At 36.0% G+C, this 15,387-nt stretch overlaps 1 protein-coding gene across 1 annotated transcript; it reads left to right on the top strand.

Moving 5' to 3' along the window:
• The first annotated feature begins 351 nt into the window (after positions 1-351).
• LOC138010040 (uncharacterized) lies at positions 352-13,903 on the top strand. Its single transcript, XM_068857006.1, has 23 exons — positions 352-632; positions 1,800-1,998; positions 2,634-2,769; positions 3,139-3,411; positions 4,028-4,143; positions 4,868-4,953; positions 5,680-5,947; positions 6,766-6,957; positions 7,394-7,685; positions 7,848-7,913; positions 8,416-8,463; positions 8,991-9,020; positions 9,880-9,939; positions 10,031-10,060; positions 10,201-10,239; positions 10,349-10,378; positions 10,511-10,549; positions 10,643-10,672; positions 10,801-10,839; positions 10,933-10,962; positions 11,511-11,540; positions 12,625-12,713; positions 13,014-13,903. The coding sequence occupies exons 1-23, from the start codon at positions 352-354 to the stop codon at positions 13,017-13,019; spliced, it is 2,409 nt and encodes an 802-aa protein (XP_068713107.1). The 3' UTR covers positions 13,020-13,903.
• Positions 13,904-15,387: the final 1,484 nt, after the last annotated feature.

The raw sequence follows: 15,387 nt of genomic DNA on the forward strand, positions 1-15,387 counted from the left end.
TTGTTTCCCCTCTAGCGTATAGGCTTGATTCTACAATACTTGTCCACTCGATGCATTTGTTTGCAGGGAAACAATGATGTTCCTGAGTCGGTGTCCAGTCCAAAGGGTATTTTTGAAAGAGATGATGGGAAGCTAGCTTTCGTGCACCACAAGAAAGTGGTTGTGATCTCGAACTTCACAACTCGAGTGAATTCAATGTTCGAGGCCAGCAACGTTGCTGGTTATATATTTGAAGTGGAATCAGTAGACCGAAAGTGGTAAGACAGCTGGTTGTAATTAATAGACTTTGATTGCGGATACTCGCCCGTTTGTAACGTTTACCTTTTCTCGAGGGGAACCTAAAATAAAAACATGAAAAGTTCATCGAGTGAGGCTGTGAAGGCTGAATTTTCGAAAATTGGTTCTTGGAGATTTCATTTCCTAGAACCCCACAATGTTATACGCAAAGGGTTCTGGGATTGCCTGGGATCGCCAGGGATCGAAGCAGTGGTAGTCATACGTACTTGGCTATATGGAAGACTATATGTTAGGCGACTATGGCATACTGGCACGAGATATATACCGAAAAGCAGTTACGTATACGTATGTGTGACAAACAATAACTATTCGTCAAAAATTTGGGAGACACAGAGGTGACTAATGTTTGTGCGTGAAAATTATAAGTTTTTGTGTGATTAATGCTATTAAACCTAGCGATTAACATAATTTAATTAAAGTAATTAAAGCTTAAATTTACTACATAAAATTCAGTGAATGAAATCAAGTCGTATCAAGTAGTACGTCTGATAATATAAGTTAGGCATTACTTTGAAGGGACTGACTCCTTACATCCTTTTATATTGTTATTAAGTGTGTCGAGATTCATGTTTTCCCTTTAGTTATAACGTGTTAAATACAACATTACCAATTAAGGCAATAATCATACGAAAAATTACAAATTTCATGCACAAATGATTAGGAGGAGCAAATTTAAAATGTAAGAATGCGTTTGTCTTTTGTCCACATCACTGCTTTTTACGATGGTACAATTTTCTGTGGTACATTACTGTGAAGCGACTTTTGATGTTGCCCCCTAGCGATCCCAGAATCCTATTCGTGTATGCTAGGTCTCTTATTACTGGTAAAGTATTCATCACACATTTAATTTCATGGGTGGCAAATTACATTCCTCCATAATTTTGATGCAACATTTCATCGTTAATTTATAATTTCGTGTGTAAAATTTCAATTTTGCCATGGCAAGTTTTCCGACAGTACCAAAATGGTGTCAAGTTTTGAAAATTAAGGGGCAATCTGTGACCCATGATATAATTTATTTAGTTAATCAAATGGTATGCTCGCGCGTGAAATTAGGGAATAATCTACTCGTATTTTGTCCAAAATCAAATCGCTCAAAGGCTTGGGGAATCGTTTGATTTTGGACAAAATGCATATGAAATTATTCCCGAATTTCACTTGTCACCATTTGATTACCCATACAAACAGGCACACATAGAACCTTACAAAGTCAAGAGTTTTTTTTATAGATACAATTGGGGAGTGAATAATACTCAATTACGTTGAGATAGTGAACAGACCACATTGCCTTAAACATCAAGATCACTGAGTGAAAGTGTTTGGATTCAACATATCTCTTTCCTACCAACCGCAGCCATCGTAAAGTAATACAGAGAGAAAAATACACCAGAAAAAGATTATTTTTTTGGTTTTATTAGCAGCAGCTTGACGCTTGCTTTTGGCGGTAAAAGCTGATCTGTCATTGAGGTATCATTCATGAGTATTGCTGTTTCATTTTTCAGGCAATGTGCTTTGACATTAGGTCAACTTTGTGACTCTCGAGTGGTTTTAGGAATACTGCAGAACCACTGTCAAGATGCTTTGTGGTATAGGGTGCCAAGGGATGCTCCATCTTATGTAGACCTTGGTGCATATATGTTTCAACAAACAGATGAGTATCGAATGGCAGACACAAGAAATTATAGACGTGTTGCGACCATTGTAAGCGTTGATTACTTTAGTGGATATACATGTATTAACCTACAGAAGTTATATGAAGTTATTATAATAATAGAAGAAGAATATTAAACACTTTGATTTTTTGCCAGTGCTATTTGATCATGAAGACTTATGGGTGTTTAGGGTTAACCGTTAAACCCAAGCCTCATACACCTAAACTCAAGATGCATCTGTTTGGGGCTGCATTTTACATTTTTGATCTTCTACTTTTAAGAATTTAGATCAATCCAGTTTGAGTTTTCAAAGTAATTAACTTCATGTATTTGCTACATTAAAGAAATCTATTGTGTCTTATGTTTAATATTCTCAGACTGATAGAACTACAATGTTTGCTAATCTTAATATTAAAATAATAATTGTAAAATACCAATTAATCAGACTGGTCTGGGTTGCATTGTTTCAAGGTTTCTTTTTTGAGATCTTATTCTTACTGATACTTGATTGATTGCATGTTGGATTCAAAAAAACGCTACTACATTATTGTTGACCAGTAGTTGGTACATGTAGTGCTGACAATCTACAAAATGCAACTTACCGGTAAATTTCAAAACTTCATTAACATAACCTTTTTTTGAGTATGATGGCAAAAACTTTCTTATTCTTGTCCTGTTTTATAGTATCCTGCGTGGCAAGCTTGTGGCATTTTTGTCGTTGACAAGAAGCTGCAAATTGACCCAAAAACAAGAACATGCCTTCCCATTGACCAGCGATATGTCTTGTATGAGTCCTCCTGGAAGAAGAGCAGGGGGAGGGGTAGGTTTCTTGGACACTGCATTGCTTTATTGTTCACTGCCACACCTAAATTGTCCTTTTTCTTCCTTTTGTAAAAAAATTTTGTTTATGCACGGGGGTCACCAATTTCTCATATACAGTAGAAATGTTTCATCCACTTCAGCCTTGGTTGTCACAATTTTGGTCAAAAAATAGATATATATGTGAAGTAAAATTAAAGATGAACCAGTGCATGAAAGGAGAAGTCAATGGACAAGGAAAGATGTTGCCAAAATCTAAATGTAGATGAGCTTGTGTTTAACCAAACACAAAAGTAATATTATATTGCACCAGCTAGGACTGTGAACTTATCAATGATTAGTGACACTGTAATTGTTATTCTTTCATTAGGAACATCTGATGATGTTACAATAACTCATATAAAACAGCCATTTTCTTCAGATGGTATGAAAGAGCTGCTAGTTGCTTTCAAAGGTCTCCTTACAAGCAACTATGCAGCAGCCTGTCTGGCACTAGGAGGTACTGTCATGTCTTTGGGTTACCAAAGAATAATTCAGGCTGGGGGATCATGCCCTGTTGTCCTCCTGACAGGCGACACAGAGACCTCAAAAACAACAGTTCTCAAAGCGTGCATTTCACTTACGGGAAATTGTGAAGCTCGAGGTTAGTTAGTCTTAATTCATAGTTAACATTCATTCATGGTGTAGGTGTAGGCTTTAAGTATTGATTACTCACTGCTTTTAATGTAACAGTAGTATTGCCAATCAGACTTGTACACTGTGATAGTAGGGTATAACTATCAAAACATGTCTTGCCCTTTTCCATGAACAGTTCCCAATGATTTGGTTGTACATTAGGTAAAATTAACCACCCTTTACCGGTTCTGTTTCATGAAGGAAATCTTTAGAAGATACACTGTCGGGTTAAGTTTGGCTTTCCAACTGCTAAATTATGTAGACTTAAGTTGTCATAGATTTATGGTGAATAATTTGTTTGTCAAGAGAATGAAATAATTAATGGTGCATACTGGTACATTGTACCTACATTTGTGAATTGTCACATGCAGTTATGTTTCACCTTGGCTGCACACGTGATCATTTTGAAGAAGAAAAATTTCGTTGGTGTGCACATTAATGAAAAAGTTAATATTACCTGTAAATCTCCATTATTTTTAATCCTTAATGTTGATTACATTGTATACCCATGGTTATTGCAGTAATTTGACAGTAAAATGAAAGAGACTGACTAGTTATGTTTCATGCCTTGCTTTTCATGCTAGACTACACGGCTAAAAAGGCATTAGAACGTTCAAAGAACTGTGATGTTCCTTTTGCTTGGGATGATCCCACTTCAAAAGAGGATGTAAAATTCATTGTTCAGGCACTTTTTAATCAGGTATGTTAAAATCTGGTTATTGGACACACCAGTGATTGTGGGGTTGCTGGACCTTATCTAGTAATGCAATGATAAAAGTTACAAAAAGTACCGGGCGAAAGGCTTTTATCATTCTGTGAAAAATATTCAACAGACTGGAGTTATGGATTGTATTAGAGGCATTGTACATTTGAAAGTACACATACACATACAAGCAACCAGCAAAATGTCTGCAATATTGTATGTTAAACCATTCAATAGGGGATTTATTATTCCACTAATATTACCAGTTTCAGTATATTGGTCTCTTCCAGCACTGCTTAATAAGGCGCGTTTGCGAATGACGAAAGCAACACAGACAAAACCATTCAAATGTGCTTTATTTGATTATTCATTTGATTGATTCTCCTGGGCTTTAATTGCATCGTGTTGAAAACAATTATGAATTCCTTCATTGGAAAACTCCTGTTACTTCTGTATTTTCTGTGTTCTGTGTTCTTCTCTGTACTTCAAACTGACCGCCTGACACTACAGTGTACTACCATCTCATATTATGTGCGTTCTCTCAAACAAATATGGTGAAATGACGTAAAAATAGAATGAGAAAATCACTTAAATGTGGCCGCAGTAAATATAGAAGCTGGTGGAAGGTTCCTTAGAAAAAAAGTTGTTTTTTCATGGGCTGAGTTCTGTGTTAGCCTCTCTACTGTTAGACAGATGTATGAATTTGGTTAACTTTTTTCAGGCTGGAAAAGACACCGTGCATTCATCAGGATATCCTAGGAGCCCTCCAGTTATAAGCGCAAATTTTGCCTGTGCAAATGATAAGAGGTAAATTTAGAGAATTTAATGCAAAAACATCCCCCACAATAGAAATGTGGTTATAAGCAACAGGAGTTTGTTCATTACAAAATACTGAAGCTGTGTGAACTCACCAAGAAATGCACTAAACAAATGTGAGCAGCATTCTTTAATGTAAGTTACACTTTGGACACATGTACTTGTACCTTTATAGTTACCTTACATAGTTACCAGTACTGCTCCCTTAACCTTCTAATACCAAGTACCACAAGTGACCACTGTTAATATTAGCATTTAAAGCAGATCTAAAATACACGCAGGCCGTACTTCGAAGGTCAGAGTGAACAATACATGGCACTGTTACTTCGTGCAAAGAAACAACTTTTGGCTTAGTTGTTTTAATATTGCTGGAGCAGGGATGTGTAGTCTTGAACTGTGGGATGTGACCTTTGTTTTATACCTACTGCAATATTTACTAAATCGTGTTTGTAGAAAATGTATTGCATTGTAGTACTGTGAACTCACCTGAGGGCAGACACCCCCAGGTCTTTGCTACCTCAAGCTATCGAACAGACTTGTTCCTTTTAAAGAGATGTAAATAATTAGTGAATAAGACAGGACCAACCAACCCTTATCGTATTTAGAGAAGTTGTTTTTACATTATTCATTGCATTTTGTGATTTGACTGAATTTAAGGTGATATAGTGTACATCCCAAATGAGCATGATTGTGTAGTAATTTGTATTTATATTTCAGGATATTTTCGCGTCAAGCTATCATTTTGTTTGAGAGACCGAACCCTCAGCTCCCCAGCCAGATCATGGCAACGAAGAAGGCTGCACTAGATCTGGCTGCCAAGCAAGCCAGCACAGGGTTCATGGAAGCACTGTGCTTGGTGGAAAAGTTTCTGAGTTTGTCATCATTAGATGAGCGTATCTCAATTTCCAATAGAATTGAGAAAATGTTTCCCGGTAGGATTCGAAGCCCAGATGTATATTCAAAGGTTATGTGGTTTACTCTTGAGGTTAGTGAATAGTTTATACTGATACTACTGCAGCACCTTTTTTTCTTTTCAAAGATGCCTCTCTAAACGGAAGGTAGAAAAGTCAGACTGGATCAAGTTGAGGCGAAAAGTGGTACCATAGTGTTAGCCAAAATTATTAAACGTTTGCCTCAATTAGGGTTAGTGTGATTTCTCTTTGCCTTATCAAATTTTTTCGGCGACCCAAGGTGAGCGATCTGAGTTGGTCCGATCTGACTTTTGTGCCTGCCTTCTCTAAACACCTGACCACCATGGAGGTTCCGTATGAAGGATAAAAATGGTCTCTATAGCCAAATAAGTCATTATTAGGAGTTGAAGGGTTAAGAGGGATCAAATTATGTATGATTCTTAAAAAATGGGCTAATGAGGGTATGTGTTCATAAGGTACTGTAATTAAAGAGTTAAATTAATGTGAGTGATCTGATGGTATTGGTCCAGTAAAAATTAATGATGTGTCAACACCGTCAAAAAGAAAAAAACCATGTTACCTTAAAAATGGCGTATTTATGCAGGGACTCCTAAGAAACTTGTTGATTCATGTCTTATTTTATGAATTTTGTGCGTTATTTTATGAATTATGCGATTTTTCGTGACCTGTGCGATCGGATGCGATTTGAGGCTGACTGTGCGAAGTCGCACCATCGCGTAATATCAGAAGGCCTGATTATTGCAGACCGTGATCACTGAAATTCATTACTAGCATATAATTTATTTGCCTCGAGCAATCAAAAGCACCTATGTTTAATTGTTAATTACAGTCTGATATAATTGGTGCATTTATTTTCACATCCATGTAAAAGGTCATGAAATTAGCAGGAATCGAGGATGACACAGCACTTGTTTGGGATTATCTGCAAAGTAAAATTGTCCCATTCATTGAGGACCTTTTCTGTGGTGTCCAGGACTCTTCTAGTACCCTGATGAATCCACCTAAGACCCAAATTGTATGGGAGACTTTGGCAAACTTCAGCCAACCTTTATCAAAGAAGCAGGTATTATCAATATTTCATGGTATTGCCATTCTGCAATATTATTAACCTAACCTAACCTAACCTAACCAGTGACCTATATGTCGCTGGACAAGACATGAGCATTTCGATGCAAACAGCAAATTTGGTCCTAGTGTTGGTGTTTACTATAACCATCAAGTTCTAAATGAAACTTTACAGTGTCAATGCTAAGTAAAGGTTAACCAAATGGAGATTATCCAATTTACATTAAAAAAACTGTGTCATTGCTAATTATTTATTATAAGGTTAACCAAATTGAGATTACCAAATTTACATAAAAAGTCTTGGCAAACTGCAAGTATAAGTCTAATAACCAATTTCAAATAGTGCTTATAAACAGTATTTACAATGTAAGTATTAAAGTACCCATCTTAAAACCGTTAGCTTTCAATAACGTTGTGGCCTTTTTGTGTCCCAGGTTGCCACAGCCTTCAAAACAACTTATGTTAATGGAAAGGATTGCTTGGCAATTGCTTATGATATTGCTGCAACTTTTCTGAAAGATTCTGTGGACGGAAGGTTCCTTATGGCAGAACTCAAAAAAGAGCGAGAAGCCACGAAAGGACGATTAAATTTTTTAAGCCCAGATTCCCCTACTGACTCGTTTAGAGTAAGCAAAGGGAAGGATGTGTATGGCAAGAGTGTTTCAAGGCAGTGCGTATCTGTTCCACTTGATTGTGTACCTAAAGAATTTCTATCTGCAATCCAAGGTAAATAATTAACGATCTGTGTAATGTTGATAAAGAAATGGCAAATGATTGTTTAATATTACATAGATCTACATGTTGTAATTTTTTGTTTACCAGACATTTGTTTCCAAATGTTTCATACATGAGAAACATGTACATTGAAATTTATGTGAAATTTTTCAGTAGGGAATGATGTGCACTCCAGCATGACTTGGACCACTGATGATGCTGTTGGCATAATTAATCATGGTAATTAAGGAATGTGGTTGGATTGAAATACTTGTATCTCACACATATAATAATACGGCTGGCAGATACAAAGGACAACGATTGTTTGTTTGAATGGTCGATGTACCTTCTAGAACCAAACTATCATGTGTGACTTTGGAATTTCAATGGAGCAAGCATAAGAGAAGGGCATTTTTATTAGGTTCACTTGTCCAATGGTCAAGAAGTATGTCAAATGCTCTTTTCTAATCATATGGTAAACATAAATTTTTCCAGTCACATGGAAGTACCATAATTATTAACAAATGTTATTATGGGATTCATTTATCTATACTTACAATGTAGAGTAATGTATACTGATATATAGCATCTGGATTAGGGGTCGAGGGTCAGAGTTCTTGAGGCACCTAAGTAGTGTCGATGTTACTATTGTTTGGTACATGTTGTTAGCCTGTGCAACTGAGTGCTTGTGTTTGTATCTCTCAAAATGTAATGATTCTTTTTTTTTTTCTTTTTTGGTTAGATGAGTCAAGTGCATCAGATCAAGAAATGATCGAGTTTGCTAAAGCAGGTACATTTATTTGTATTGTTATGATAATCACAATTCCAAGTAATACTGATAATAATTTATTAATCAATTTAATTTAGAGAGGATGACACTTAACAGTCTAAACAACTGATAAGCTTGTCGTCTTAGTGTCTTCTGCTTTTTTGTACAACCTGGGAGAAATGTTTACATGATGGATAATGAAGAATTATGTTGATTAAATAATGAAATTTAGGTCAACTTAAAACCAAATCAATACAACTGTTTGTATGCTTGCCAGCCCCATTCCCCTACCCCACTCCCACATTTGGGGTACAGCTGTACATGCAAGTATTCATTCCACTGACATTGTTGTGTTGAGAGTTGCCAGGAAGTGGGCTTGCGGTGGAGGATATTCATTTGCTGCCCTTCTCTTCTTTCATAGCACCTATCCTCCACAGCTATCAACATAGATTGTTTAAGCGCTTGCAAATTGGAATCTTAAGATTGGGTTTTTAAAAGTGGTCTACATTACTTATGAGTAATTTTCGTGTTTGCCATTTATGAATCAGTAGAAACAAATGGTGGTGTGGACAGAAGAGGTGGATAGAAGCTAAGTTTTCTTCAATTTTTAGTAATCACTTAACTAGGAAACAATTAACGCATCATTACTAGTGTCAGTTTGTTATAGCACTTATTGTTGATGCCACTTCTTTGATTCCACTTTTACAGAACCTTTACAACTACTTTTTGCAGAACACGTTTGATTTCCTTGAAAAATATCCTGACAGTAATATTAGGCATTTTGGTTTTCTTAATTCAATGGGAGTGACCGTATTAGCAGAGTAAAGTTATTAGGTGATACTACTGTTAGAATTACTGATGCAGATTATTGTTCTTCTGTCTTGCATTCGTTAAGTTCAGCACATCACTTTCCTTTCTGGAATTGTGATTTGGAACTTTTAGTGTTACTGATTTTCAAAATAACACGGATAGATGGCCGACCGACCGGTTGGCTCAATCTAGAGCACACTGGACTTCCATGCAGGACTGAGGAGAAAGTTCTGCCTTCTTTACTACATCTGCAAATGGTTATACTTTCTAGTCTTCTCGGATAAGGACGATAAGCCAGAGGTCCCCCAGTCCTCTCGGATACGGACGATGAGCTGGAGGTCCTGTCTCACAGCCCTTGTTCATTAAAAGATTCCATACACTCTTAGAACAGATTAGGGGACAGAGTTTCTGGTGTCATGTGGTTGGCTTGGTAGGATTAGCTTGAAGGGCTTCTGAGTGAATGAGACCACAATTGTGTATAACTGCCAGAAGGCAGGCTACCAAGCCAAGTACTGGAACTTCACTCAAAACTCAAAAACTCGAGCAGTTAGATTAACAATCTTGGATTCCTCATCTATATGCTTTTATGTGACTGCATCTTATAACATTTGTTTATTTTGGGTGCAGGAGTTGTTCAAGAGGTTATCAGTTTAGAGAATCCATGTGTAGATGGGAAAACTAGTGCAGGTATAATAGCAAAATCTGCTTTTATAGATACCGACTTTTCACAGATACATTGTATCTGATTGCAGCTGATGTTTACCTTACCTTTATGCAGGAGTTTGTCAAGAGGTTACCAGTGATGCTGGTTAGTAATGAAAACGTTTTTGTTAAATTTAATTTTACTTTCCAGTCATTTGGTGTATGTGGTGTGCTTACAAAATGTAAACCACTCGTCAACATTGACTTGCTTGTGTTCAACAGTTTCATTTGATCTCATTCTTTTAGATGAAGAGAATCCAGCCAAAGAAGTGAAAAGTAGTCCAGGTAATAGCAAAATCTGCTGTAAGTTGTGGAATGATACATTGTAACAGCTTTACACAGTATTACCTATTGTGTCTGATTGCAACTATTGTTTACCTTTTATTTTATGCAGGAGATATTCATGAGGTTACCAGTGATGCTGGTTAGTAATGAAAATGTTGTTAACTGATTTCATTTACGTTTCCAGTCAGTCGATGTATGTGGTGTGCTCACAAAACCACTTGTCATTGACCTGCTTGTTTACAACAGTTTCATTTTGATTTCATTCTTTTAGATGAAGAGAACCCACCCATAGATGTGAAAAGTAATGCCGGTAATAGCAAAATCTGTTTTTATAGTTACCACCTTTACACAGTATTATGTATTGTGCCTGATTGCAACTAATGTTTACGTTTCTTTTATGCAGCAGATATTCATGAGGATACCAGTGATGCTGGTTAGTAATGAAAATGTTGTTAATTTCATTTACGTTTCCAGTCAGTCAATGTATGTGGTGTGCTCACAAAACCACTTGTCATTGACCTGCTTGTGTACAACAGTTTCATTTTGATTTCATTCTTTTAGATGAAGAGAACCCACCCATAGATGTGAAAACTAATGCCGGTAATAGCAAAATCTGTTTTTATAGTTACCACCTTTACACAGTATTATGTTTTGTGCCTGATTGCGACTAATGTTTACCTTTCTTTTATGCAGGAGTTTTTCATGAGGATACCAGTGATGCTGGTTTGTAATGAAACACTAATTGTTAATTAATGCTCCAGACATACCGGTACTCACTTTTTTGCCAGTGGTGTATATCCTAAAGTTTTTCATGTTTTTTAGTTTTTGCATAGAAAGCTACAATGTATGTCAGTTGATTAGCATTTAAATCGGTCTTGTTTCTTGTAATGGTTTTATGTATATCTCATGCTTGTGAAATTGAAGAACAACTCCCGTAATTTGACTGTTGGCACCCATTTACTAGAGCAAAGATGATTGTTGAGCAGACCTGTCAGAGAGATATCAGTTGAAATTGTGCCAACTGCTATCTTATTTGTTACCCCTCATCTGCATCCATACTACTTCCTTGTGAAATAAGAGTGAAAAAATTAAGCCATTGACCCCTCGGGCTTCCTCGGACGCCCCTCAGTTGAAGAGCAAAAATAAGCATCTGGCATTAGACAGTAAATTCTGTTCAGTCTCCTCATCCAGAGATTATTGGGTTTAAAGCAAGTTTCAATACATCCTTTCAATTTGAAATAAGAGTATTATCAATTTTTATTTTATTTTAGCAAAAGTGAAGCAACAGAAATCTAAAAGGAGTAAGTAACAATACCAATTCATTTTTTGTGCATTGAAAGTCGCACTGAGAATGAAAGAATACTTTTACCATTTACCACATTGTAAGTAAGCCATCAAAGGGTAAAATGGTATGGCATTACCCAAAGTATAACCCATTAATTCCACCTTCTCTGTTATCAGCTCATATACCATAATGACCTTATAATGGAAATTGAATGCATCGGCCGTTTGGTAAAACGTGAGAAAACATCTTGTTGTTCTGTAATTTAAAAAGCTTAAGATTTTAAGTAAAATTTAATAAAACAATATTAATTGAATATACCACTCACGCTTATTGGATATGAAACTGGTTATAGCCAACTTGGCGCTAGGTGCCTCATTGGCTATTTACGATCTCACATCCAACATGAACTCATTATTGTTAAATACAGTGATCACTAGTTGGAGTTAATAGGCGGGTGTGAGGGAAATTTGGGTGAGAACCTATAAATTTTATATCCATTATTAAAAACTATAAAGCACATCTATTGTATACTAGCCAGCTAAATTAACTTTTAGATTTTAATAATATACATTGTTCCTTGGTAAAACCAACGTTATTAACTCAGTATTAATTCAGGCCTTAATCTTTAATCTCTAGCAGAATCATTATAACAGATTTCAGAAACACCAAAGCCAGAGGCTTATATGGCGAGGGCCAGGTTGTCTGGGGTAATATGCATGTATTATTATGGATGATCCTATTCATGACAAAGTGGAATACAATAACAGCTGCTATACAATAAAAATAAATAATATATAAATAATGGGGTAGTGTTACGTCTCAATAACTTTGTAATGAGTAGAAGTAGTCTTAGTTTTTGTTTATAATTAGAAGTAGTTTGTTAATCACCAAGAGAGAGAGAAAGGAATGTTCTTCCAAAATTTGGGGCCTTCCACTCGAAGTGAGAATGAGTATCTGTGACAATAGATGTGCAGGTTGTCTTTTTGCCTAGTAGGGTACTTGTAAAAATCATAGTTAGGGTAAAACTTCCATGGTCAATACTCTTGTATAATATGACAAGTTGTGATTACCATAAGTAAGTGACTTGCTTTGTTTTTCAGAAAATATTCTTGACAGATTAAAAGATTCTTTGAGCATTGAGGAACAGCTCCCACCAAAGAGGTTGTGTAAACCTAGTCGGTCGCATAAGGTAAACAACTACTGCCATTTCTTTTAATTCCTCTTCTCAAGATAACCCGTAGATGGTCAACACATGACTGTAAATGTAAGGTAACATGAAGTGACCCTAAGTGTGAATTGTGGATGGAAAGTACACTAAAACTGAACCAGCCTCCAGGGGGCTGGATTATTCAGGTGATGATGATGATACTATACCTTTCATTTAATTTTATACATGGTGATATGACTGTATCGTGAATTAAAGATATTCCAACAATGACAACTTTCAAGGAAGGTAACACTAATTAGTCTTTTTTTGTTACTTTTACAGCGATAAAGATGTTCAACAGGGAGTGCACTTCCAATAGTGAAGTGAAGCCAAAAAAAGAGAATGCCTCATCAAAGAAAACCAAAACATAGAAATGTTCCTTCAGAAGACTACAACTTTAAATAGAGTGAATTACTGTAATTTCAAACTGAAATGGATAGAGGTTTTAAATTGCCGTCATTATTTTTTTCATTTTTTTTTTGTCTTGTTTTTTTATGGAAATTGTGATCGTATGCCTTTCTATCTAGGAATCAAGAATATAACCTTGAAAGCAAACAAAAAACTTGAAAATGAAAGCAAATTCAAGAAAGGATTGTTAGTGTAATTATCAATTAACTATGATAACCCAAGGCATGACAACCCATATTGTACATCGTGATAGGGACCCTTTTTCTTCCATTTCTTTTGTAAATTTCTCCAATTGAATAGACATGATTGTAAATTCAAGATTTGGAGAATGGACGATGGTTTCCTGTAAAGCACCTAAACTTTTCAAGTCTGCATTCCGACTGTTTTAATTCCCTCTGTGCCGTGAGAACATTAGGGAGACTAATGCAATGATTCTTATCTAAAACAATTAAATTTTTTCTCCTTTTTGTAGTAATAAAGTGATTGCTCCTTGAGTCATTAAGCCTGAAAAGTGTTTATCAATATTGCAGGAATAAAACTGACCTGCATTGTCAGGGTCACACATTCAATTTAATCAATTCATGTCAATGAAAATACAAGGACCACCAAGATTTATTCCAAATTGCAAATGCTGGGCGGGAGGAGTTGTTGTTTAGGTCCAATGGAGGCCATTGTGGCCGTTTAATGTCTTAAAACATTATTAATTTATCATCATTTTTAGAGTAACTGTAAGCTGATTAAAGTTTTAAAGCCATTTCTTGCAATATTGTGAGGCATTTCCTTTTGTATAAATAGCTGTAGTGTCTGGAGTGTGGTACTTTGAAAATTTTCCCTCATAGTGTATCCAGGTGTTTGATGTTTATAGACAAAATATTTGGGCCCTGTTAACTAATGATGTCAAAGAAGTAACTTGTGCAAAAGGGTGAGAATAGAAGTCTTGTTGGAAATCTAGAGCTTTTTGTCAAGTCTTTATAGAAATGTTGAACGATAGTTACCCTTCAGATGCTGGGAATGTTTTGACAATTCAGGAAGGAATTACATTCTTGACTTCTTTGACGTAATTAGTTACCAGTACTACACTTATTTCAACGAACAGTTGAAACCCGGGGTGGGGGGGGGGGGGTGGAGCGTCATAGAGACAATAAAAATTTTTCGTTGTGCTGTTGAGAAAAGGGAGGAAGCAATCCTCATAAGCCCTGTGAAGTGCCATATTACCCTCACAAGCTTTCTTGCCAAGAAATCTAGGCAAAACTTTAACCTTTCTTATCCTGAAAACATGTTAAAAGAACAAATTTTTCATTTAAAGTAAACAGATCTTACTTTTACAGGTGGGTGTAGGATGCCAAAACTTTACATCTCAAAGTGACCCTAACACACAAAATATTTTCTTTCATTTTTCATTTACCTTTAAAGTGCTACTATGACAAAAAGAACAATTCTTCCTTTCCTTTGGATTTCAAAACTATGTTAACCCATTGACTCCCAGGGGTTCCCCATTGACGAGTAAAATCGTCTGGCGTTAGAGTGAAATACTTAGTCTGGCAGGTTTAGGTGGTTTGGGCGTCAAAAGGGTTAACTAAACACCAAGTGACCCACGTTTTACGGCCTGGTTTTCTTATTTATTGGTCCGCCATTGCTATCTTTTTATCGTCAAGGATTCACTGGTTTAAGAATGTAATGCGTGTACGTGGCTGAATTAATATGCAGCACGGGAATTTCAGCCTTTCAGATTTTTAATCTTGTGTTTGACGTATATAATAAGTTGCGTTTACATGCGGAATTTTCAAGCTAGTAAGTAAATGGCACCACTTTCCCTATATCCAACAGGTTAAGGTCCAATCAGTAGGTTTTGAACGCCAGTAATGGGGAAGCATGAAATCCAAATCTTGCACTCACAATAAACAGCCTTTGGAAAAAATTCAAAGCTCGAAATTTTGCAAGTCAGGTGTTAAGCGAACATGCTTTCAAAAAATCTTAACAAAAAAAGAAATAATTTTTTTTACAATCATAGTAGCACCTAAAATTATCAAGAGTTAAATATATTTTATCGTGTCTCATCAAGAGTTCACTTTCAATGAGCCTCTCAAGTTACTTTAAGTTAACAAGACTGGCATGCATTTATTGTGCAATGGTGTCCCATTCCAATTTCAAATGAATGTTTACAATGCAATTATTTGATGTCATATCAGGAATAGACCCAAATGTTGTATGATGATATCATCATACAATATCAGGATTAGACCTCATA

This window comes from Montipora foliosa, chromosome 7, assembly GCF_036669935.1.
Source record: "Montipora foliosa isolate CH-2021 chromosome 7, ASM3666993v2, whole genome shotgun sequence".
NCBI classification, from domain to species: domain Eukaryota; kingdom Metazoa; phylum Cnidaria; class Anthozoa; order Scleractinia; family Acroporidae; genus Montipora; species Montipora foliosa.